The 24,911-nt window shown below is 43.9% G+C and overlaps 1 protein-coding gene across 1 annotated transcript in view; it reads left to right on the top strand.

Moving 5' to 3' along the window:
- The first annotated feature begins 17,518 nt into the window (after positions 1-17,518).
- RC3H1 (ring finger and CCCH-type domains 1) overlaps positions 17,519-24,911 on the top strand; it is a 55,543-nt gene continuing 48,150 nt past the window's right edge. The window contains exon 1 of the mRNA XM_068951736.1: positions 17,519-17,883. Within this exon, the coding sequence (XP_068807837.1) occupies positions 17,653-17,883 (231 nt within the window). The 5' untranslated portion in view covers positions 17,519-17,652. The remainder of the gene's footprint in view (positions 17,884-24,911) is intronic.

Genomic DNA, 24,911 nt, shown 5'->3' with positions numbered 1-24,911 from the left:
AACACAAGAAATGGAGGATATGCAGTTAAACTGAAAAGTAATGTGGTTGTAGCCGAAGAAAGGAAATAATCTTTCATTTGATTCTCACAGACTGTGGCATAGGTTGCCGTGTATTTTGAGCCAAAGAGCACAGAAAAGAGCATTCGTGTCAAAGATGGATCATATTGTGGTAAGGTGCACTGAAGTCTTGAATTCAGCATTCAGAAAACCGGAGGGTTGATTGACAATTATTCGTTTCAACCTTGAAGTCCCTAAAAGCCCCCAAAACAGCTGTGAAGTGATATGTGTTCTGCTCGGTGTATAGAATCCCCCCACCACTGATTTCCTGGAAGAAATCTTGAGAAATTAATGTTTGTTTGTTTGTTTGTTTTTTTTCCCTCTCTTCTTCATAAAGTATTATTTCCCAATCACAAAAATGCCTGGAATTATGGGGGGGGGGGGAGGGATACTACAATAGTTTCATACTGACATAAGATGGACGATTGTGCTTCAGCTATTCCATATGCTTTGTTTCCTCGGTAGTCTTGTAGCTGCAATAACCTATATATATGCTAATGTTGGAGACTCTTGGTCTTGCAGATGGTCTTTTTTTTTTTTTTTAACAGGAGTAAACAAAGAAAACCTGGTTCTCTTCATCCCTTTGTTATGCCGGTTTAATAGGTATTTTTAAAATGATGGCTTTTAACTACTCTTTAAAAATAGAGTGTTAAGATTAACTTGCAAGATCCAGGCTTTGCAAACATCGTTATTTTTCAGGATGTTTTCCTGTTTTTCAGACTCTATCAGGATAAGCTTTGAAGGCTGGGGTAAGGCTGGTTTTGAATCTGTTGTTCATTACAAACTTCTGGTTGATCAGCTGATGGAACAATAGTGCTATTAGTCTGGTTCTAAAGGTCTTCTCAGAACTTCCTCTTGAAAACATTTATAGCAATGACTTCAGTTAAAACGGTGAGCGTGTTGGAAGGTCTGTCATTTACAACTTTTATCTTCCCTTTCCTTTTGAAAGGAAATTTGCCTCTTTATTATGCCTTGAAGGTCTTTAGGGACCTGCAAGCTAATTATTTTTGATAGATTGTGGCAGGCAGCGCTGGTCTCCAACTCAGATTTAAGAACTGTCTTTTGAGGCAAAAGGAGTGAGGTTCAGGGAAGGTGTAACAGAATGAAGGAACTGAAATTATGCCGAGGGGGGTGGTTTTAATTACCTACTTATTAACAAACCAGTTTCTTTGGAACACTCCCAGTGTTTGGTAGCACTTAACTTTCCCTGTGCTTTGTTTTAAAAGTAAATATTATTCATGCTGACCTTCACTCTCTTTCACTCTCTCCACTTTTTTTTGTAGCAGTTGTACGCAAATCAGTAACTTGCATGTCTTGCTGCAGTGATTGTGTAATATCAACACCTTCTCCTCCTCAAAAGTGAGAGTGAAACAGAACTCTTGGCTCTTGCTTCTCTTGTAAGTGACATTCGTCCAGCTTGTTGGTTGGTTTTTTTTTTTTTGCTTTTCTTCCTTTTGTTACCAGTTTGGAATGGCGGTCCTTCAGGTCCTGTTTGATGTTAGGAACTGTACAAACAAATGAAAGTGTTTGGACTTCCTTATCCAGTGTGTTTATCTGTTGAATCTGGTAGTCGCAGTAGAGCAAGACTGAAGTGTTCTGTGCCCTTGATTTTATTTTTTTCGTTACTTCTGTGCCAAGATGCAAAAAACAAAGGGAAGACCTTGAAGCGATCAGCCGCTACGCTTAGGAAATAGCAGAAAATGCTACTCAGTGGTGTACCGTCAGAGTATGGAATTTACTTTGGTATAAGATCATAACTAAATGCTGTGACTTAGTCTGAAACAGATGAATTTGATTAGCTTACATGGCACTCTGAACTCGTGAAATGCTGTATAAACATTATTTTATGGCCGTTAATAACGCTGACAGTTATGCAGGCAGATGATAATTAAATCTTCTGTTTCTGGGTATAAACTGTTTTCTAGGAAGCCTAGGAGGAATTCCTCTCCTGCCTTTGCAAGTGAACATTGTGCTAATGAAATCTTGCAAAGTCTGTTCGTTCTCATGAGTCCAGTGAAGTGGTCATCTCTCTTCACAGTGCTCCACAATTTAAAGTTCCTATTTCAGTCCGTTTTACCAAATCAAGCCTGGGTTTTGTCCCACGGTCAAGTGCTCTAAGTGTTCTGAAGAGATATGAGAAAGGCAAAATGCTGTCCTGCTTTGGAGAGGAGGTGTGGAAGAAAGAGTATGCATACTGTAAAGCAAGTCTTGACATCCCTCCTCGCCCCCAATGGAAAAAAAAACATTAAAAAAAAGCCCTCACACTGCCTGTACTAGGTTTTCTAGCTTACTTGGAGTTTGGTGGATAGATCTTTCTTGAGCTCTTCTAGAATTGAAAAGTCTGTTTTACGTGGTCCTCGGGCAATTGCTGTTAGAGCTGCTTGTCTGAGGAGCTCAGGTGTTCACAAGTAATGTATCAAATTGACAAATTACCTTATTATAAACAATGGAGCCAATTAATCAAATTCAAAAGAATCTTAATAAATAGTTGTCCGCTTATAATATTCCAAGTGTAATTGGTCACCTGCTTAAAATCCAGGTTTCTTTCAAAGCTGGGAAATGTTTTTATTTGCCAGCTCAAGAAGAACAGTAATTCTTTGTTTTATTTTCGCTGTACAGAGAACGCAGATGTTGTTTCAAAAATAAATCGGGCAAGGGCGAAGTCCCACAGATGACTAAAGCAATTAGAAAGAAAATATCACCCTCCCATTGATTTCCAGACTTCTAGAACTTTTCTGTCAGGGATTCTTATTTGTTTGCTTGCTAAAAGGCTCTGTTTCCTTGTGGGGTGTTTTTCTTCCTGGTCCATTGATGTCTTTACCTCTCTTGTTCTCTCTAATGATCTTTCTCTCCCTGGTGTTTGCTGATTTTTGGTTTTTTTCCTCCTTTTTTTTTTTTTTTTAAAACTTTGTTTTGATGTGAACCAGTATACAGCTCAGCTAGCTAATGCAGGTAGCAGAGATGGCATGTTGCCTATTCATTTCATTCCTTTGACGGTTTAGACTTTCAGGATGGGCTGTGTGGATAATGGAGCAACCGTGGGACTCTTTGTTCTTGGACTTTGCTGTGGACTATCAAAATGTCACTGCTTCCTCTGGAAGCAGTGAGAAGTCGGGGAGTATTGTTCGTGGCGTGCTCCCTCGTGACTACTTTGGCAGTTGCTGTGCGTTTGAAGAGGGAAAGATAAAAATAAGTAAGGTTAAACTGACTTGGTGGAACGGACCAGTAAGTTAAACCAGAGGCTATGACTTGGGCTGTCCTTCCTGTTTATGAGTTGCTCTCCTGTTTAATTGCGTGAAAAGGCCTCCTGTAGAATTAATTAAAAGAGAGGATTTAGTAGTGCTGCAAAAACTGTGCAGGTTAGATTTTTCTTCTCGAAATGGAGAATTGTGACTTTAGTCTTCCTTGCTTAACTGCTAAGGTTGTAGGGCTTGAAGTTTGGTGCCATGTCTTCAGTGCGGGTGACAAGTAGAAAGAAAGCGTTGCTCAGAAAAGCAAGGGTTAGTTAAACGGTGGTTCTTTGGACTAATCCAGGCTGTTTTAAATGTGACTGTTCTGTTGCCAACTGTTGTTGGATTCTGCAGAAAAGATATGAGCCAGCAGGGATGTCCTCTGAACCTAATGCTTTTGCACGTTGTTAGTCTCTTCTCTTTGCATTCTGCACTGAAATAAATCACGTTGTGACTGCTGTCTGAAGGCATCGCCCCCAATGATGCCTTTTCTGTGCAGTTTAACTGCAGTGTGTTGTATTCTGGACAAGGCCTTTTCATGACTTGAGAAGATAGCTTACTTAGCGTTTCCCTCCGTTTTCCTCTTCCGCAACTGCTATTTGATTTGTCAGGTTTGAGGGCATGTTTGTATTAAGGATCTGCAGGGAGATGAATGATGTGTTTCACGTAGATCATTGAACACCACCTTTGCTTGCAGAAAGTAAGGGTTGATGGTGCGTTTGGGATTCCTTCAGATCATCCATTTCTCGGCGATTTTCCTAGTACTAAGCGACTGTTAATCAATAACAGTCGGCGACTGGGGGGTGTTGGGAGTAGCCTTGTTTTGCCTTGTGTCAGAATACTTTGGGTAAAAGACGTACCATTTCAGTTTTCCCTTCAGTGATACTCTTTCATGTTTTACTAGTGACTCTGGCCTTTAAAAGGTCTGTTGAAGCACAAGATATTTTGTTATTGTATTTATAAAAGGCTGTGGACAAAGCTATTCTAAACACTGCACCAGAATGCAAAAAAGGCATGGTTCCAGCTGGTGTACTTTTTGCACAGAATTGCTGTTTACATGAATTGGGCTATACCCATAGGTACCATGTAGAAAATTCACATGGGGGACCTATATTGTAGTAAGTTACCTTTGATTGCCTGTTTGGATTTTGTGAGTAGCATTTCCATTTAAGCCTTATGTTTTGAGGACTGAAGATGGAGAGAAAGGCTCACTTCTGATTAAGGCAAGAGGCAACTCTGGTAAGAGACTTGCTGCAAAGCAAAAAGAAAAAAAAAAACCCGAAAGTTATGCTAATCCACAATTTGTCCCTTTTTCTTAATTATTAAGAGAGTTAAGAAGACTTCTCACTCAGCGCTGTAGTGTTTTGCAGAATGAGTTCCTGTGAAAACAAACTTGCTTGCCAAAATTTTAATTTCTTCTTAATGTGTGATGTTCTTTCTCATTTCTGTAGCACTTGCGAAAAGGAAGTAACAAAAATAGGACTATTCAGATTACATTAAAAGTTATGGCAAGCAGCTTTTAGTAATTCTTTTTTTTTTTTTTTAGCATGTCTTCCTGTACCAGGTATATCAGAAAAAATCCACTCGCTTATTTGACATTAAGCATCAAAGCTTCTGCATTGTAGTTCATAGCACTGAAATATTTTCCTCCTGTTTTTCTGAGTCGAAGGATTTGCACAGCTCCAGCCAGCGGAGAGCTGTAGCTGGCTTTTCTGGTCGCTCCTCTTTCGGTGGAACCTCTCAGCCAGGCGTTTCTCACCGGACTGCCCGCAAGGGCAGGGTGGGGATGCCTGTGGGTGTGTTCCTGGAGAGGAATGATATGATTGCAGCCATTTTTATGTGGGGTTTATTTTTCTTTTTTTCCAGTTTCACTCCCCCAGATTAGACTCGAATAATGCAATCTCTGCCACGCTGAGGCTTGGGCTTGATGTGGATTATTTTGGGACATAGCAGGCAGAAGGGATTCCGCGGGACTACGTGGTAGCAGTAAGGTAAACCACGCGCGTTGCTGTCCAAGCAGCTAACGATGCAGCTATCGCATTAGGCGCTGCAAGGTGTGGCGTCAGCATTACTCACTAGGCATTAAAACGATCACACGCGTAGTTTCTCTTATGTAAAACCTGAAGGGGGGGGGGAGGAAACCCCCATTCCATTGTTTCTTCCTGTGAGTAATACCTGAATTCACCTGCTAAATAAAAATGGCAGTTCCCCTCTCCCCCCACACCAGGAAGGACAAAAAGGATGCCTCGGAAATCCCTCTGGTGGGCTCGTCCCGGTCGCGTTGTGGTAGCGACGGGGAGCCTCGAGGAAGAGGAAACGAGTGACTGCAATCCTCTCCTTCCAGCGCGCCTGACAAGTTCTGAAACTACGCTACAGAGTTAGCCTAGCTGTTAGGAAGGGGGAACAAAATCGGTCATGTTGGTGTGACGAGCTGGCATGAGAGCTCTCCTTGCAGAATGAAAATTGACAGTAAGCCTGTGAAAAATTAAATGACTGCAGTATACTTGCATATATTTAAAAGCTTTGTTCCTGTTGGGTTTTATATATTAAAATAATTCTCAATCCAACCATATAGGCTTGAGAAGTGATATATTACAGGAGGCGGTGGCTTACAGATTTTGAAAACGTCCTCTTTTGAATGGGTTGTTGTTCAGTTTTCCTTTAATTGCTTTCGATGTCAACGGAGTGAGCGGCTAAGCCTAGGAACGTGTGAAGGGGTGTTGGCTGTGCGGGTGGTAGGATAGTTTCAAGGCCTAGTTTTGCCTTCTTACGCCTAGTCTATTTAGATACCTGATATATAATCAGGGGTTTATACAATAGAAGACAGAGGGAATTTAAGCGATGGAGTCATGTAAATATTGACTCAGCAGGCTTACTTATCACTTACGCTGCCTTGGTGTCTACAGCAGGGAAAGTGTGATTGGCAGCTAAGCGCACGCGTTCTGTTTTGACCCTAAAAGAAGGAAACTTAAAACTAGAGACAAGTAGCTTTCTGTGTAGTCCATGCGTGCGGCAACTGTACAATACTTGTCAGGTTTATTCTCAAGGCACTGAAATGTTGTAGCGTTGTAATCGGGGTGTATGAAGGGCCCAGACGCTTGTGGTCTCTTTGATGATATCTGTTTTAAAAGCTCTTGGTGGGCTGTGACCGCTTCGAGGAAGATTCTCAATGGCAGTGAAAACAGCCAAGGGGAGTCAAAGAGGTTTGACTGGGGAGCTACTCTTATTTTCTTTTTAAGTGTCTTCCTGTCCTTAGTTTTCATAAGCGAGGTCTGATCTTCTGTGAATAAAGTTCCCTAACAGCAGTTTATCCTTTGCTTTAAAAAAAGATAGACTAGTTCAGCATGCCTGGAAGAACTATATACTTTTTACTTGTCAAACTTTGGCACACAGTGCAAGATTAAATGCCTCCCCCCCCCCTTTTTTTTTTACACCATTCCAGTAGCTGCTACTGCTAAAATATAGTTGTAATACTTTTTCAGAGATTAATAAGCCTTCTAATACTTACCATTATAAACTGAGAATGAGAAAATCGGTTTTCATGGACTGTTCCACTTAAAACAGCTTCATGCTGAGTAAGCAGTAAATATGAGAACTTTTCTTCTAAATGACAAAATCATGTGTCTGTAATGGAACTGATTTGAAAAGACTGAAGTATGAGTAGCAAAGGATTTAGCCAGTTCATCAATTTGGCAGTGGACTTTTAATTGGTAACTCCCTGGGATTATATTTTACTCATTGGCTTGGATGATTTTCAAGTTATGTAACTTAAGCTCTTAAAACTGGGTTTATAATTCAAAGCCTCTACGAAGAGGCTGAAAAATACTCTTTTTTCCTATTTGAATTCACACTCCTGCCAAAGGTAATTATAGCTCTTATCCCTTACTGATAAGAGGATCCATGGGATGTTTGAGCTTGATGGATTGCTGTGTTTCTTTCATACAGGACTGTCTCGCATTGTTCTGTATTAAAAAAAAATCCAAAAACTTGAAGCAGCGTTCTTTTCTGTGGTTAAGCTCTGAAATGTCTGTTGTTGGATAAGAGTAGGTGGTTAATGGAAACCCTGAGACTTGAGCCTTTTGTTTCCACTCACTAAAACCACATGAGTACTGTTTTTAATGATCTTACAAAGCTGTATTAAAAAAAAAAAAGACACTATTTATAAATCTAGAAGGTAAGTGAGACTAACACCAAAGCAGCAATGTGTGTTTTTTTTTATTATTATTTTTTTTCCCCTTATAATTGAAGGTTACATGAAAAATCTCATTCTGAGTGAGTGCCTCACCCCAGGCTATTTCTGGCCTCTGGAATTGCTCTTTTTAGCCTTGCTACAAATTGAATCACTAGGTGCCAGTAGCATTTAAAGCAAATGAAGCTCAATTACATTCTGAGTCAGAAGTACCTGAATTAACCTGCTTTTCAGCAACAGTTGTGTGACCTCTCCTACTGATGTTAAAAGACTGAGCCCTGTGTGAATGGTAATTTAATACTACTTAGAAGTGATGAGCAAGTTTGCCCATGCTGCACAGTGTGAATTTTTTCAGCAAAACTAAGCTCAGAGGTGTGGAGAAAATCTTGAATGGTATGTTGACTAGCTTAATTTCTTTCTTTTTTTTTTTTTTTTTTTAAGGCCACAGTTGCAGCAGAGCTGAAACTGCAGGCTCAGTGCCGTTTCTGCAGTGAGTGCGTCTTAACCTTGGATGACCCCAGGGCCTTAGGGCTAGGTTACATTATTAAAACAATTGCAGCCTGTAATATCGCACCAGATGTCTTCTCCAAAAAGAGAGATGATGGTATTGGTTAAGGCTGCATCATGGAAATAAGTAGAATAATCATCTGTGAAACTTCTATTCTTTATCTTAATATTCTCACTATTATTACTGGTGAAGCTACTACAGGAGTAGCCATAGGGGACTAGCTGGCTTAGACTGGTCTCTGTAAGCTGCTGTGTGGCGTTTGCATGATGGCTTGTTCTTTTGAAACTGGCTTTAGGGGCGGTAAGGAAACTTGAGTAATGGGCCACTACAGCATTCGTTCTTCTTCAGATAGCGCTTTGCTCAGTACTGTAACTGCGTTCAGCTAAGATGATGGTTTTGACTGTATTTGCGTGACTTGCACTGTCGAGAAACACTGGTTGAATTTAGCTGCGAAGCATCGCTTTTGAAGCGTAGATTAATTGTTTAGAGAGGCTTGGTGTTGCTCTCTTAAGCCTTGTCTGCTGTATCGCTTGTCGGTAGTGGCTACGGTTTGCTCTTTGCTTACAGCTCGGGTAGTTGCACTGAACAATTTTGAACAATACTCTCTTTCTAGTTGGGACAAGTCCAGCTAGGCTTAAGCTGCGCTCTGAGAGAAGTAAGCTGAAAACCTAGCTTATCTTCCACCGTTACCTCCTCAGTCTGCCTACCTCCACTTCTTGAAGGTGACTACTGAGCGTTGCGCCGTTGGAGGAAGCAGAATGGTGTTTGACAGCTGTTTTCAAGCGTGCGTCTTTTCTCCGCAGTGGATGGTGCCGTACGGTTTCTTACTAATGCAGGCAAGATATCGCATGGTTGGTTGGAGAGGTTGCCTTAAATAGAGTAACTGAATTCCTGAAGCTGATAAACTTTAATTCCGTCTTGAAACCTTTAAGAGATATCAGGGTACAGAATTATAGGTGGGATCGAGGGGAAAAAAATATTTTTCATTATGAGCTCCTGCTGTGATGAAAAGCAGGCACCGGCAAACTAGATGTCTTTTGAAATAGCATCACAGTACTCTGGAGGTTATTTTACAGACAACACGATCACAAGAAGGGATCTCATGTTTTGTATACAAAACAAACTCAGGAGCTAAAAGCCAAGCAGAGAAGCAAGACGCTGGCACCTTTCTGTTGTTCAAAAGTTCATCAGTTGTTTTCACTGCTTGTGGATAACTTTGTGCTTTTATGAAATTACTCTTTTGATATTTGAATGCCGTCTTCAAAATAAATTGCGTATACTGAATAAACTGAAGCTTTATTAAAGGTTACTGTTAAGTTAACAGTTATTAACGTGATGCTGCTGACAGTTATTTTTAAAATGGGGGTAGTAGCATTTACTGACGAGGGAAGTGGTGGATCTCTTTGTCCTGAAAAACAAACCAACTCCAAATCAAATAAAGAAAATCACTAGAGAGCATCTTCTGAGCCAAAGCTTTCAAACGGACAGACAACTTAACATATTCGTTACTAGTTCTTTATGTTTTTTGAAAGTGTAATGCTCGAGGTAAAATGGGGTTTTACATTTACATTTTACCTTTTCAAAGACTCTTTGAAATGGAAAACTCTCCTTTGCCACGCTGAAGGAGTAGCAGATCTATTCACTTTTACACTGCTTTTCAGCATTTCCTTACTAGTACACCTGGGATTTTGGCCATCTGGGGTTTTCAGAAATATCTAGGAGGTAGTTTGTAAACAACCAAAACCTTTTCTAAGAGTGAATATTGTAATGCTAACTCTTGACGTGAACGTACGTAAGTAGAATAGGAGCAAAAGTTACCGAGTTCCTTCACATAGCTGCTTGGGGCAGGAAGGAAGTTCAGATCGGGTTGACTCGATTCAGGCCTTTCAAGGCCGTCATAGAGACGTTTGCAGTAACGTTTTCTCAATAAACTTTAAAAAACAAGAAGCACCCCAAAAATCCAAGTTTGGCAAAAGTTCGCTGGGGGGCAGGAAGGGGGGGGAATATTAAAGGATGTATTACAGTTTGGAGGCTGTTTTCTGTTTGTTTTTTTGACAAGCATTTGTAGCCAGACCTTCTTTCTCTCTCATTGTTTCATGTTGAAATAACAATAGTGTTATTACAGCTATAATGCCACTCTAACGTCAAAGCACAATTACAGCTGCTGAATCAAGTTGGGAGAGAAATTGTTACTGGAGAGGGGGCAGTAAGCAACACTTTCTAATTTTCTGTTTTATTTTTAGGTTGGTTTTATGCTCACTATGTCAGTGAATTAAGCTGGGTTTTAAGGAAATGATTCTTGTCTATTTACCCTCATCTAATAAACGATAAAGGCATTGCTGTGGCAACAAGATCTTTTTTTTTTTTTTTTCCCCCCTCCTTTTTCCAAAGTATACTCTTCAACTCTGGAGCACGTAATTCTAGTCCTCGTCAGGTAACTGCAGGTTACCCCTTCTGAAAGTCCAAAACTGCTGAGGCCAGTATCACAGTCCTTTTCACGATGTACTTTCTCTGCAAACGTGTGGCTAAAAATCATTAGCTTTCAAAAGCCCTTTCCGTAAGAGGGGAAAACCTCGCGGTTGCTACGTTGCCTTGGATAATTGAGGTCTCTGAAAGGCGCGCGGGAGAGCGCTGCTTCGGCGGGTAAGGAGTCGGAGACGCTGTTCGTTCCCGGCTCCCAGGCGGTATGGAGACTTGCGCTCTCTTCCTTCCCCGGTGACTTGGGAAAGGCCTCGGACTCGGTAAGGTCAGGTCATAGTCACTCTGCTGAAAACTGCCGTGGGTATTGTAGGTCCCTTCTGCCTTTCTTCTGTTCGTGGGTTTGGTTCTGCCCTGATTTTCCTGACAATTCAGTGACCGACTGGTCAGTCCAGGCCCAGGGGGAACGAGAGGAACGCTCTCTGGGCATCGCTGCTGGCGCCCTGGGGGAAGCTGCCGTCCGTTTGGAGTTAGATTGGAAGAAACCTTTGTTTTTTTGTTTTTTCTCTCTGTGATAGACCATGAAACCTTTTACTGTTAAAGGTTGGTCACTTTCCTTTTCTTTTAAATAAACTGCAGAGGCTATATAGTAGCAAACGGAAATTATGAAGCTAGTTAGTCATGTGTATCTTCCCTGAAAATACACCGTCTGTTAGAGCTACGGGCGGGTTTGGGTGTGTGGTTTTTTGTTTTGTGTTTTTGCTTTTTTTTTTTTTTGGAAGGGGGAGGTGGAGCATTAAGCTTCCTTTACCTACGTGTGGGCTTTTAATGCTCTTGACCCCAGAGGTGTAAGACTAGCCAGCGAATGTGGCCTGAGGACGAGAGGTCAGGAAGAAGATGAAGGAGGTGTCGATCCCGGTCTGCTGCGAAACACCGGGCAGATCACGAGCGACCTTCACTCTGCAGGTCCCCCGTCTGGAGTAAGACGTGGGCTCGTGCCTCCAGGATGTCGCGGAGCTGAGAGAGCTGTCTCGCGATCGCTGTTCGATCCTCTGTTGGGCAGGACCTGCGCTAGGGTTGTGACTGAGGGACTTAAGCGTGAAAGTAGATCAATTTCTTCCTTTTCTTTTCCGGTCAAAGCACGTTACTGAGCATAACTGAAAGCGTATCTTCAGTCTGATTTAGCTGAGCTTCGGGACAGAATTGGGGTGATGTTCCTGAATTTTTCTTCTTCTTTTTTTTTTTTTTTTCCCCTCCCCCCAAGTGACCTGTGAAAGGGCCGCCGGAGCCCTTTGCACGTCGCTCCGAAAGGCGGGCGGGAGCACAGGGTGCGCGCAAACGTCCAGGCTTTGGCGCGGGGTGGGAGCCTCTCCTGTTAGGGAGGCCTGTGCCGCGGGCGAGCGCCCAGGCCTTCCCGGGGCTGCGCCGACGGGCGCGCGCGCCGCCGCGGGCAGGAACGAGGAAGTGAGCGGAGGAGCCTCCGCCGTCGGCAGCCAGGAGGAGGGGAAACAAACTCCCCAAATACATCGGAAATACTGTTCTGCGCCGCAGCGCGTTAGCGCTCTCCATGGAGCTCCGCAGGCGGAGGTGAGAAGCTTTTCCTTCTACCTACTCTTCTCTGATCAGGCGTTTTTATTTATTTATTATTATATTTTTTTTTAAGAGGCTTTTCCGTGGAACTAGATACGGAAAGCGCTGGCTAGCCGCGTGAGAGAGAGCCGCCTCTCTGCCTAGGCGAGTCTTTTCCAGAAACGTTGGTTGCTGTAGTGGAGTAAGAGTCTTTTAAAAGAATTAATGAAAAGGTATTATCTCTATTAGATTAAATTACAGAATAGCCAAGAGCTGTGTCTGCGTGAGCAGATCGGTTGGCAAGCCTGAGTTTGTCTTGGCGGCGGGGAGCTGCTTTAGCCTTTTAAAAAAAAAAACAAAACCTTGCTATCTGTTCACCGCTAACCACGGCAGGAGCTCTTGGTTGCGAAGACGTGGGAGCAGGTAACGCTCTTCCCAGCCGCTCTCCCGAAACGGGCTGAGCGGCGCGGAGGGTGCTGAGTCATCTGCTTCGCGCTGTAACGTGAGCGCCGGCCGCCGGGGAAGAGCGGTGCGAGCTGACGCGGGATGAAGCGGCACGTGATACGTCTGCGCTAGCACAAGTTACGGCCCAAATAACGTGTTTGTGGGGAAAGGCGGCTGAATCACGGTACCTCTGCCGAAGGACCCGGGCAGTGCAGTTCGTTTAAAGGGAGCGGAGCTCTGACTGGAAGCAAAAGGGAGGTTTCCCGTGGGTCGTTAGTGTGTGTGAAACTCGATGCCGAAATTTTAAAAATTCTGAATTTTAAAACCAGATTTTACTCTCAAGGATGGATCTGCAAAGCTTTCTAGCTACCTGTGGAGAGGCTGTGACCACCCGCGAGGTCACGCAGCCGGGACCCAAGAGGGAGTTAACCCGCCGCGGTCTGGTCGGGCAGGATAAAGAACGTGCTCAAACGCTGGACGGTTGGCGCCGTGGTTTACAGAATTATTCGTTCTTTCTCTGAAGCCCTGGCAGGGTACCCGCGCAGACGGGTCGCTGATCTGGCTGCAGCGTGACGTTTCGGGGGGAGGGATCAGCAGAGGGAGTGTGCAGGATTTAACGGGGAGAAAGGAAGGACCCAGAGGAGAGGAGGAATTTTTAAAAGTTCTTCTCACTGGACGAAAGCCACTTCATGCAGGGCTACGCAGGAGAAGGAGACGTGCATAGAGGTGTGTTACATGTCTCTGGTTCCAACGTACTATCCAAGAGAGATGTCTGGGACTTCTGAATTCTTAATCACAACTTCTTTGTCTTCTGATTTTTGTCCTGTGTATGTGTTTGGATTTTTGGGTTTTTTTTTTTTCCCCCAATGCTATTAGCAGGAACTGTGAGCAGGAGTCTTAAAATGAACCAGGGGTGGTAGTAAAACCCGCATGCAAAAAAAGAGGTTTTTACCCTTTTGTAGGGAAGCGAAAATGCATTCTAAAGTTTAAAGCAGTATTAGCAACTGACATCAAAAATAACTGGTTGCCAGATAGGTGATGGAAAGTGGTCATTTCCTTGCTAATGATAACATTTGCTCCAGCTGTAAGACACGAGAGCTCCTGCCTGTTGTTTGGCCTCAGGTCTGTTGTGGCCTATTTAATTGAGCAAACAGGAATCCCTATGTGAAGAGTTAGTGATAAAAAGGCAAGGCATGCTTAACGTACCAAATTCTCATGTTTGGTGGAGTGTTTGTATTTTCTGATCTAATTTCTGGCATATCTTTAATATCCTCACTTGTGCACAGAAGTGCATATTCAAAGTACTAAAAACTGTTCTCAAAATCTTTCGTAGCTGCTAAAGAAGGTGGGGTTAAAAAAAAAAAAAAACAAAAAATCAATATTATGGGACAGTGGAATGGGTTTATTATTTTTTTTACCCAGGTAAGTCTTTGTAAATACCTTTTGAATTCTTTGCTTTTTGCTTATAAGATTGCATACCTCTGGCATCATGCTGGAGAGGTACATAGTCCTTTTTTTGGCAAGTATTCTACCATGAAGCTACATATATGCTTTTTCTGTCTAATCTGTACGAGGAATTCTTCTCTTCCTCCAGTGATAGTAGTTTCAGTAGCGGTCTGCAGTAATGAAACTGTCCGTTTCCATCACTTCTTTGCAGCTTATCCTTTCTCATGTGTTTTAAGTAGTTCTTCGACATTAGGGCATACTTGCTTCCCGCTATTTCCAGGGCCATCCCAAGTCACAAACCTCGCAAAAAGATGCGTATCTTTCCCAGCTTCATTTCTTACATATAAACCCCAGCTATATGCTTTGTGCCCGCTGTATCTCAGCGCGCGATGCTGCTTCCTTGTCTGACGACCGAAGACGGAGCGGGGAAACTGCAGCCGTGACGGTGGGAGGCCGCGGCGGCGGCAGTGGCGTGCGGTCCTGTGCCGGCCTGGCTGCCTTCAGCTCGCGAGCCTGCTCCTGCGAAGCCGTTCCCGTCTTGCGTGGGACCAGAAGAATTCCCCCGCTCTGTGCTGACCCATCTGGGAGATTTATTACCGCGTTCGTTGCTCGAACCGCTGCTCTTTCCTCCTTGGGGGAGAAGGTTGGCTGGACGGAGCCAGTTGGCCGTCCGTTTCGGCAGTTAGGCCGTGCTGAAGGAGATGACTTCCTGAGGTTTCTCCCAGCCACGCTTCCTATCGTCAGCGCGGTCGCTGGCCTTCCTCTGGCGTCCAGGCAGCAGTTGGCGTCCGCGGTTAGGCCGGCGTCGGCGACCTCGTCCCGGGCCCCATCGCGGGGAAGGGGAGCTGTCGCCAGCGGGGGGGCGCATGGCGGTTCCTGCCCTGGGGCTGCGGGTCCTCCTCCCTTTCCTTGCGCCTGCTCGCCTGCCATGGGCCGAGCCCTCGGACTTGGGCTAACTGGGGCTGTTCGGAGAGTGTTGCTTGCGCGTAAGATTCACTTCTTTTGTTGTGGAGCCTCCAGAGACCTGCCTTGGTAAGGGATCGGTGATCCCACTGATTCCTCCCTCCGTCCGTCCCCTGACTGGAGAACTCAAAACTTCTCTCTGCGTGGTTTGGACTGTAAATAAATATGAACTAATTCATTATCCTAGTTGTCTGAAGTGGCTAGATGTATGGGTATGAGCATGTCTATGTTTATTTTAATAAGCGAACTCGCGTGTCAAGTGCGTTCAACTCCTTTCCGGTTCAGGGCCTGGGATGGTGGTGTCTCTCGCGTCCACGTCCATTTGCGAGTAGGTATAGCTCCACGTTAACTCCTGTCTTTAGATTTCCTCTATTAGTAATAAACTACCCTTGTAACGCTTAGTTCAACATAATGGCTGGTAATCGGTGTTTCAAACAGGTGGTTCAGATTGTTTCTGAGCTGCAGATGCGTCTGGGAAACTGGCGGTGGATATTTTAGTTCTGCTGTGGTGGAAAGGAAGCGATATGATTGAGTACTTAATTTTTTTAACCTCAAATGATATTTCATAGCACGATAATACATGCACTGGATTTTTAAGCTGGGAACTGCTCTTTGCAAAAAGATTTTTGTAGAGTAACAAGGTAATTCCTACAACGGGTTTGGTTTGCAGAGGGTGATTGCAGATGGGATACTTGGTACCAAAGTGTGTAGTAAAAAAACAAACAAACAAAAAGAGCTTGGAAATAAATTTCTGGGTGGTTTATGCAGTTAGCTCAGTCAAGTAACTCGCATGTTTAACTGCTTTTCCTTTGGCATACGCCGATATGGCAGTAAGCAGGATGATTTGGCTGTCTGCTACCAAGATGGAGGGAAAAAAAAATTGTTGGTTTACTCTTAGCAATGTCACTTTAAAAAAAAAGCCTGAACAAACTCAACAGATGTTGTAGTTGTATGATGGAAGCAGTAGAGTTAAACGTGGGGCTTCCTCCTCCTCAAGTTGCTGGCTAGTATGGATTTCTTATCGACTCCTTATTAGCCGCTAAACAGTGGCCGTATAGGATTGTACGGAGATGTCTTTTGAAGATGGGAGAAATAAATTATTACTAGCTTTAGAAATAAGCTTTAGATGCCTTGTTGATAAAACATGACTGAAAGCTTAACTGTGAACAGCCGTTGCACAAAATTCTGGAACAAAAGCCTGAGGCTTTTCGGGTTTTCTGTTTTAGCGTCAGGCTTCTGTTGTTGTTTTAAAATACTTTGATTGTGAGTTGCACAAGTTCTAACTTGAAGTTTCTCTTTTCGCTTCTACTTAGAAGATTGAGATTTTTATTGTTTGGGTTGTGTTAAACTAAGGTTTGATAAAAGGCCGCGGTTTTGCACATCGAATAACTTTCTGTCCGTTGGAACAGATAATAGCAAGCGAAGTCCACTCGTTGGTATGAAAGTTAAGCCAAAGGGAGAGTAAAACTAATATGTTTGACTTTTCAAATGTATTTTGCTTCTTGATTTAGAAAAAATCTGTTTGGGAGTACATCTGTACAACCAGCACTACTTTTTGCTAACTCCACTGGTGATAGAAAGTAAGCCAGGCAAAAAAAGGCTTTTCACTATTGATTTGCCTTCTGATAATGATTCTTTTCAAATCACTTCATCTCTCCATCGTGTTTACTCTTTTATATTTCTCGTCACACATGTGAAGCAACTGTAGTTTGGTTCATTTTTATTTTATTTTATTTTTTGGACTCAAAGGATTACTTCCATTGCCTTATAATTAGTAATATGTTTCTCTTTTGCATTTCAATTCAAAATAATGCAAAAGTGACAAGTAATAAATCCTTCCCGGTCCTTTTCTGTTGCAGTGCTTCTGTGCAATCTGTTAATGCTTGGAGAATTTGACTGTCTGTATAACCTGTAGGTACACTAGGAACCATATAAATCAGGGTTAGAAGTGGGTCCTTGGGAAATGGTTGTCACTCTTGGAGTTGGAAAGTGGCTTCTAGAAAACTCTTCCCCCTGCTTTTTGGGGATGGAGTCGCTTGCTGGGAGGACTGAGGGCACGTTACCGATGCCGAAGTACGCTGTATTGTATGGAGGTGTGGGTGGATAAATCCATATGGCACAGTGCAACCCCGTATGGGTCAGCCTGAGTCAGGTCGAGGTGCTGCAGACTCTCCGCAGAGCCTCTGGGTGCCCGGTCCAGGGCCTGCTGACCTCGGGAGAAGCCGTGCCTGTGACGTGGGTTTTGGAGGAAGCCTTATCTAAGCAAAATTACTTAACCTTTTAATGAATACTGAAAATGTTGTTTTAGTGGAATTGGCACAGCAGTGTTTTAAAAACTGTCTTTTTTATTTTTTGATTCATGTCTAGTTTATGTTAATTGGCTCATTTGTAAAGAAATAAGAGAGCATAAAACCCAAAAGCTAATTAATCTCGTCGTATAACTTCAGGAAGATAGATAACTCTTTTTTTTTTTTTAATAAAGCTGCATAACAACAGAAAAGGAGTTTTAAGTGGCTTTTCCAGTGCCAGAGAAGAGCTGGAATTAAAACAAGTCATGACTCAGTCCTCTATTTTAATCTCAGAACGCACTCCTGCTTCAGCTATACAAGTGATATTTACATAGCAGAAGGGATTTCAAATGCTTTTTCCAATGGAGAATGCTAACTTTATGTGTCTGTTTTCTTTCAGGTTATGTTTCACACTATGTGCTGACTGTCTGTACTTACAGAAGATATTTAAAAACAAACAGACTTTTTTTTTTTCAAAAATTTTGATTCCAGTGGAATCTGTGCTTTAGATTTTTGTCCTGTCAATTAACTCCTGAAGCAATGCCTGTACAAGCTCCACAATGGACGGATTTTCTCTCCTGCCCAATTTGCACACAGACTTTCGACGAAACGATCCGGAAGCCCATCAGCTTGGGTTGCGGCCACACCGTCTGCAAGATGTGCCTCAACAAGCTCCACCGTAAGGCATGCCCTTTTGACCAGACCACTATCAATACAGACATTGAACTCCTTCCTGTGAATTCAGCCTTGCTGCAGCTAGTGGGTGCTCAGGTAGCAGTGCTTGTTTGTTTGTTTGTTTGTTTTTACTGTTTCTACATCATTTTTCTTCTTTCATTTAGGGAGACAATTTCATGAATAAAGCTCTGCGTAAACAGGCTGTAGAGCAGACGTCTGCCTTTCCGTAGACAAACTTTCAAGGTTACAGGTTTTAGGCCTATGACACGCTGTAACAGAGCTGCCCAGAGCAGTAGTTAAATCAGTCTTGCTTCTACCTTTGACTGATTTTTTTGCATTATACCTAATGTAGCCTAACTGTCGGCTACCACCAGAAAGGGATGATTCTGTTCCCTTCGTTCTTCTGCAAGTTGTATCTGGCTGTATTGCACTCAAAGGATGAACTGAATCAGTTATCTCGTGCAAAGCCATCCTTCCGGTGTGGTAGATTAGTTGTTTTATCTGATTCAGCTTGCGGACACGTAATGAGGTGCCAGCGAAGCAGGAGGGAGGGAAAGGGAAGTGGAATAGACCCCTCTGGTACCAGCCATTGTACTGCCTTAATTTGAAACTGCCCTGGAAGTGTGATTTTTGTGAGAGGACCTATGTTAATTTAAATCCATACAGCTGAAAGGGAAGAGCCTGCCTCAAGTCAGCTGAATCAGTGATGTGATTTGGATGACTGCTGCAGGGGCACCAGTGCTGATGCCAGCCCGAGGAAAGGGGCAGGGACGTGTGGCCAGTGGAAAGCAGGGTCTCCTCCTGTTCGGCTGCAGCGCAGACTTAAGTTGGCATAAGCTTATCGTGAAACCACGTGGTTAGGTCACTGGTAGTTTCTTGTGAGCCATACCTCTCAAGGCTGGACAGGATCATGGATCGGGTTGTTGGGGAGAAGAGGGAAGACCATATCTAATTCACGGGTGAGAAATAAAAATGCAGGAGGGATGCAAACATTGTAGACGGCTTACTGTTTTGCCGTTTTTTGCTTCCCTGTCTGGGCTCAGCTGAGTTGAAAAGGCAGCAGAAAATTCAGTAAGACGCATATTCTGGGAAAAGAGTTGGATTTTTAGGCACTGTGGTTTTGGGCTGTCTTGTGGAGGAGCTATAAAAGGTGAAAAGAAAGTTGTTTTTATCCTTTTGGTTAGATACTGTGCCTTAGAGACGCAAATGTGTTTCTGCCACTTTTTCAAACCAAAGGTGGCTTGTTATTGTTCTCTTGCTATGTGTTGGTCTAGAAGCTGTATCAAAAGATTGAAAATTAAGTTTCGTTTCTGCCTGTCCTAGTGATTCATGCTGCTTTGCAGGAGAAGGTAATTGCACTGTGTGCTGCCATGTCTCTAATGTATATGCTGCCATCTTTGAAGGGTTTCCAAGCAATGTGAAGTTCAGGGGTGATGGTATAAATGAATATTGTAATTCTCTTCTTTCTCCCTTGCTGCACTGTATCCTCTTCCTTCCTCTCTAGAGGAAGTATCTAGAGTAGTTCCAGCTGTGTCCGAATGTCCACATGTATGATGTGGACAAATGTTTTTCCTTCCGAGGGTTGGTTTTTGCGTGTGCGTGTTTGTTACGCTTTGTAAGAAGCTGTGCCATAGCTTTAACTTGGTCTTTGCCTAAATTTAAAGTTCTGCGATAGTGTTATATTTTGTCTTAAGAGCCCTCTGAACTCTAGGTTCAGGTTTTGGATTAACAACACAATTTCTGTGCGTCGTAGGCCCCTTGCCTATAGGGGAAGAACGCTCCCTTTTTGTATTTTATGCAATCCAGATTCTTACGCCCTGATTGCATGGTCACTTCAAGCTGCTCCTGCTGTCAAAAGAGACAGTATTCCCTTTTCCCCTTTTTTACCACTCGTTCCTGCTTGTATCCTGCTCACTGCGACAAGCCTTTCTACAGCTGGGTAGTGAACTGGCGAGGGGAATTGAACCAGGTTAAATTGAACTTTTCTGTGTTAGGATTTTTTCTGTAAGCTAGTTTGTGGTATCTGGTTGCCCGCTTTGGCTGATGGTTAGCAGCACGAGACTTGCAGAAGAAGGCGACGGGAGAGCAGCAGAGCGGCTTGCAGCAGCCGTCTGCTTTGAAAGGATCACAAAGCTGTGGTGTTGCACCGTGTGAACGTTACCTAAACACTCACCAGTGATCTTAGCCGGTTTTTTCTTACAGCCCGCGCTTTCCTCTTGAGAGCAGCTTGCGTTTTCCTCCTAGCCGTGCCGGTGCCAGTGAGCGAGGCCCAGGGCGGTACAGTATTCCATGTAACGCACCCTCCTGCCTCCTCTTTCCCTCCTCTTCCCTCGCCTCTGGAGTGCTGTAAAATAATTGCGCTACTTTGTTGGGAAGGACGGGAAAAATAGCTGCGGTTTTCCCCTGGGCTTTCTCTTTCTTAGAAAAAGCCTTTCTTGACGTCTTTTACCGAAAAGGGTTTGGTCAAGGATGAAGAGAGTAGTTCTGAGAAAGTCCCGTAACTTTGCGCTCTGTCCCGTTAAGAAGGTGTGCTCTCTCTGGTACACATCAGCAGACAAGATCTGTGAGCGGCGAGCCAGCTTATGAGATATGAGTAGTATTACCACCCTTCATAGCCACACAAAGCCCTTTTCTTGTTCCACTCCTTGGTTTAGTTTCAGGAGGGGTGTACGTGACTTTAGCCACCTCTACCCTTCTGCAGACCTCTGTGCACCTGAGTCCATGAAGACCTTTAATATGTTTTTAAAAGATGAATTCCAAAAAACAGGTTTCGTTTTGGAAGGTAAGTAGTACAACATGATTAAAGCTTTTATCTGGGGGAAAAAAGAACGGTTTGTTCTTTTCCCATTTGGGGAGGTTTCCAAGAAGTTCGCACACACACAAATGTTGTGCCTGTCTTTTTTTTGCTGGAGGCAAGGGAGGAGAAACAGACGTTTTGAAGAAACAAATCTCTTGCAGAGTCGCTAGCAGCGACGGCGGGCTTCCCTGGCAAGTCGTGCTGGGTGGCTTTCAGCACAGGCACAACGGGTGACATAACAGCAGGGCTGTGTTTCTGGGGAAAATACGATAAACTTGTCACAGAGGCACCAGAGGAAGCGGTAACCCGTTTCTCTGATAATAGCATTTTATCTGTATGTAGATTTTGTTATTTTTAGCTGTGAAAAGAATTGATTCCTTACTTTAATTACAGTCCGTTTCTCAGTTTTCCGCCTTCCCATCTGTTTACAAAAACGAAACCTCTTGCCCGGCTTATAGCCAAACTTCACATGGAAAATTAAGGATTGCAGAGAGTCCAATTTCTGCTCCCCCTGCTATGGTCTGGTACACATCAACAACGCCTGCAGCATCTGTTCTGGGAGGCGGTGGCTGGGCAGTCCGGTACACGTGTAGTATGTTCAGCTACGTAAGAGCCGGGTGGACACAAGGCTTTATTAGATAGATCATTCGTAGAATAACTTGCTTTTGAAGATGGTTAGGTACAGAAGAAATCCCTTAAGCCAGTTTCGAAGGGAATGAGACCTTGAATTTCAACAGTTCGAGCTACCGCGTAACTATTTTAAACATTCACCAGGCCTGTGTTTTGAAGGTGCTTAGTCATGGATTTGTCATCTAATCTCTGACCTCCTGTTTTCCGCAGCATGTGAAGCAGCAGCGTGCACGTTCCTAGCAGGTGACATCAAGTGCCAGGAATTCCTGTGGTAGCTTTAGTTTCTGTGTCTGTGTGTCCCGCCGGCCACGATGAATGCGGTTGGAGGCATTCGACAAGGGAATCGTGTGTATGACGAGAGAACAGGCGGAGTCCGGTTAACTCACGGCGCTTTAAAAAGAGGAAGATGACTATTGTAGGGCTTATGTTACTGGCATGTTTGTGTTGCGTTGTAGCTATTAATGAAGCGAGGGGCTTCAGAAGAGGAATTCTCTGATTCTTTGTGAAGAAGTTGTCCTTAGCACAAGCGTTCAACAAACTTTGAGGAACTGAAGGCTATAGGCATTGTTTTTTTTTTTTTTTTTGGCAGGAAGCAAAACATCTATTTGTAAGGGGTGAAAAAATGGGCAAAAAAACGTTTGAGAACAGGTCTCAAACTGGAAAGGGGTTTGCTCTGCTTAACGTGTTTCTATCCTGCCCAGTTAAACGTCTAGTGCTAGTTAGTGATGACTCAAGCTGACATCCTTCATCAAATTGCACTGAAATTGCTGATTCAGAAGCTCGGCCTGGTGTGAGATGATGCTGTAGCGTTCTCTTCCGGTCCCCCTCCTCGTGCCCGCAAGGCCTGCCTCTTCCCACAGCCGCAAGAGTCGTGCTGAAGGACGGCCTTCCTGTGCCCGGCCGCCTAGCCTCATTGCCAAGGCAGAGGCGTGCAAGTTAACCCAAATTTAAACTAATAAAACATCTGAGATTACTCTGCTGCTCTTGTTCTGGTCCCCCTTGGGAGATATTTATTGTATTATATAAATGTAGTTTTCAGTGAAAACCGTGAAAAGGGTGGGCTGTCTGAGAAAACTGGATATTGAGGATGAAAATAATGAACTCATTTGGCAGGGCAGCTCTTTTGAGGTTCTCGAGAGGCAGTGTCGACAGCAGTGGCCATAGGGTCCTTCAGGCTCTCAAAAGGATATTTTGCAATTGGGAAGTGAAAATGCTTTGGGCTTGAAAGATCTCTCTGTGAGAGAGCACGTCGTGACATGAGATGTCTCAAAGCAATTCCTTGACGGAGCCAGAACAAAAATTCACATCTCCTGTGTCTTTTGAGTCATGTGCTTACTGCCTTTTCCTCTTGGTAGATGTTGCTCTTTTAATCGTTCCAGTTCTAAAACGGTGACATGTTTTGGACCTGCATACAAAAGCACCAGCAGAGGGGCAAGTTATTCGTAAGGTTTGCCGAGAGATGCACCGCGTCTCCAGTTGCGCGATATATGCGGGAGAAACCCGTTTGCTTGTCCTGAGGATTCCCAAAACCACAAAATAAGCATCTTCAGCTTTATTGTTCCAACCTACGCCTGCTCCAGCTGAAGATGAAAGCTAAACTCAAATCGCTTGCAGCCCTCGCCTTACAAAAAGTGCAGTTGTGCAAACCTTTTAGATTTTATCCTGAAGTTTCCTTCGCAAAAAGAAGAGATGGGAACGATGTGCAGATACGCTGTGTCGGGCTCGGCCAGGGCTGTTGAATAGCTTGACTAGCTCTTGCAAGGTCTTCTGTGCCAGCTTTTTCTGGTGGAGGGGGAAGCTCTCTGTGAGTTGCCCAGACAGCCCTCGTGTCTCGCTGGCCGAGTTGTGCTGCGTATGGCATTCCAGCGCGCTGGCGTGGATGCATGCTAAATCTGCCTTAATTCCAGATAGAAATCCGGCGCTGAACGCTGTGTTTCCCGTCCCACGTCTATCCCAAGCCACCTTTGCTGAATGTGGCGTCTCTGGAGTTGTATTTCCATGCGCCCCTGCAGCGTTGGAGCCTAGCAACGACGGCAACTTGAAATTTGCACGAAATGCCTTGCGGCAGTAAACAGGGCAGAGACGGGCAGCGCCTGCCCCGGCGCACGCGACGCGCTCTGTTTGATCAGTAAGCCGGTTCTGCGTGGGCGACCTGCCGGGCAGAAGCAGCCTGCTAACATGGCAGGGGCTTCGGAAGGCAGATGCGGCGATCTGTGAACGTGGAAGCAAACGCTGGAGGTGTTCAGGTTTCCGTTTCCCAGGTCCTGAGAAACCAGTCCGGCTGAGGCTGCTGCTGTTGAAACAGTTCTGGCTGTGGCCGCTGTAAAATAAAATTGCCAGATCTCTTTTTACTCCAAGCTTTCTTACTTAGAGGCGGCAAAAAACCCTTACAAATTAAGTATAGAGGTAGTAGTCCAAGGAAAGCATCCAGGCTGGCCTTGCTGTCTTGATAGAATTAAATTTCTTTCTTTTTGGCTTTTCCCTTTTGAAAGGAAAGAGGGGAGGTGTCTGATCCAGACTATCTTGAATATGCTAGTTTTGGGTAGTGTCAGCTCTTAATTATTGCATTTTATGTTTGAAACCTAAAGACTTTGTTTTGGTCACCAAGTTTAAAAGCAAGAGTTACACAGCTAGTAACTTTTAATTCTGCAGTAGGTGTCAAAAAGAGAAGCCGTGAGAGCGCACGCGATTAGCCGAAGCTGTAGGAAAAGTATGATCGTATAATTAAAGCATGGATTATTTTTATCAGGATTGGTAGGAAAGCTCCTGCCCCGTTGGTGGGATTAGTGTTTTGCCCTGTTGTCTATGTGCGCGCACGGTATAGCAGGGCTGGGTTAGCTCTTCCCTCTGTGAATGCGCGTGTGACATTTCCACAATGTAGTAACCTAAAAACCTAGTATGTATCCTTAGCCAAAAATTATTCATGGGAAATCTTGGTGGCAATATAGATGTAGAGGAGTTACGCGAGTTGAGTTGTGGCCATGACTGGCACCGCTCCTGTTGCGATTACGAATGCGTTGGCTGCACGGATCTATTGAATCGTGGGCAGTCGTGTTTTTACGCCTTAATGCGTGTGCCGCTCTGAGAAGCGTTACTCCAAACGTGTTGGTGGTTGCGTCCAAAACTGCCAACGGTTCCATTAACGCAGCTCTGCGCGCTTCGTTCTCCTCTTGCTCTGCGTCGGGGTTTAGGAAGGGCTGCTGGCTCGGTTGCAAGGGTTCCTCTCTTCGCTCGCTGTCATCCACCTGTCTTTGTGGTCGGAGCTGTATCGAGGGACTGATTATACAAGCTCTCCATTTATTTACTTGTTATTTATTTACTCAATTTGTTGAGCATCTTACGACGATTACTGGGTTTCGTCAAACAAGCGTTACGTGCTTGCGTTCTTTTATGTCAAACGCAGCGGACGGTAAAGCAGAAGGCAAAGCATCTTTGCAGGAGAAAGCGTTCCAACTTTGCTTTTATTTGTCCAAGCTGAAAAAGGATAAAGTTCAAATGAGCATAAAAACTGAAAGCTTAACTGAATTTTTCGCTTTTCAGGAATTGCAGATGTTTTAAGTAACTCATGTTAAAACTTCTACATTTTCTAGGAGTCTGGAGAAAAAAAAGAAAAACTTGAGGAAGACTTTAAAGTATGGCTATAAAATAGTATTCCTTTCTTGTGCCTTGCTTTAAAATACCCTCTGCGGATGAAACA

The sequence above is a fragment of the Struthio camelus genome, chromosome 8, assembly GCF_040807025.1.
Source record: "Struthio camelus isolate bStrCam1 chromosome 8, bStrCam1.hap1, whole genome shotgun sequence".
Classification (NCBI taxonomy): Eukaryota; Metazoa; Chordata; class Aves; order Struthioniformes; family Struthionidae; genus Struthio; species Struthio camelus.
Note: the sequence above shows the minus strand (reverse complement) of the source record. Positions and strands in the feature narration are given on the sequence as shown.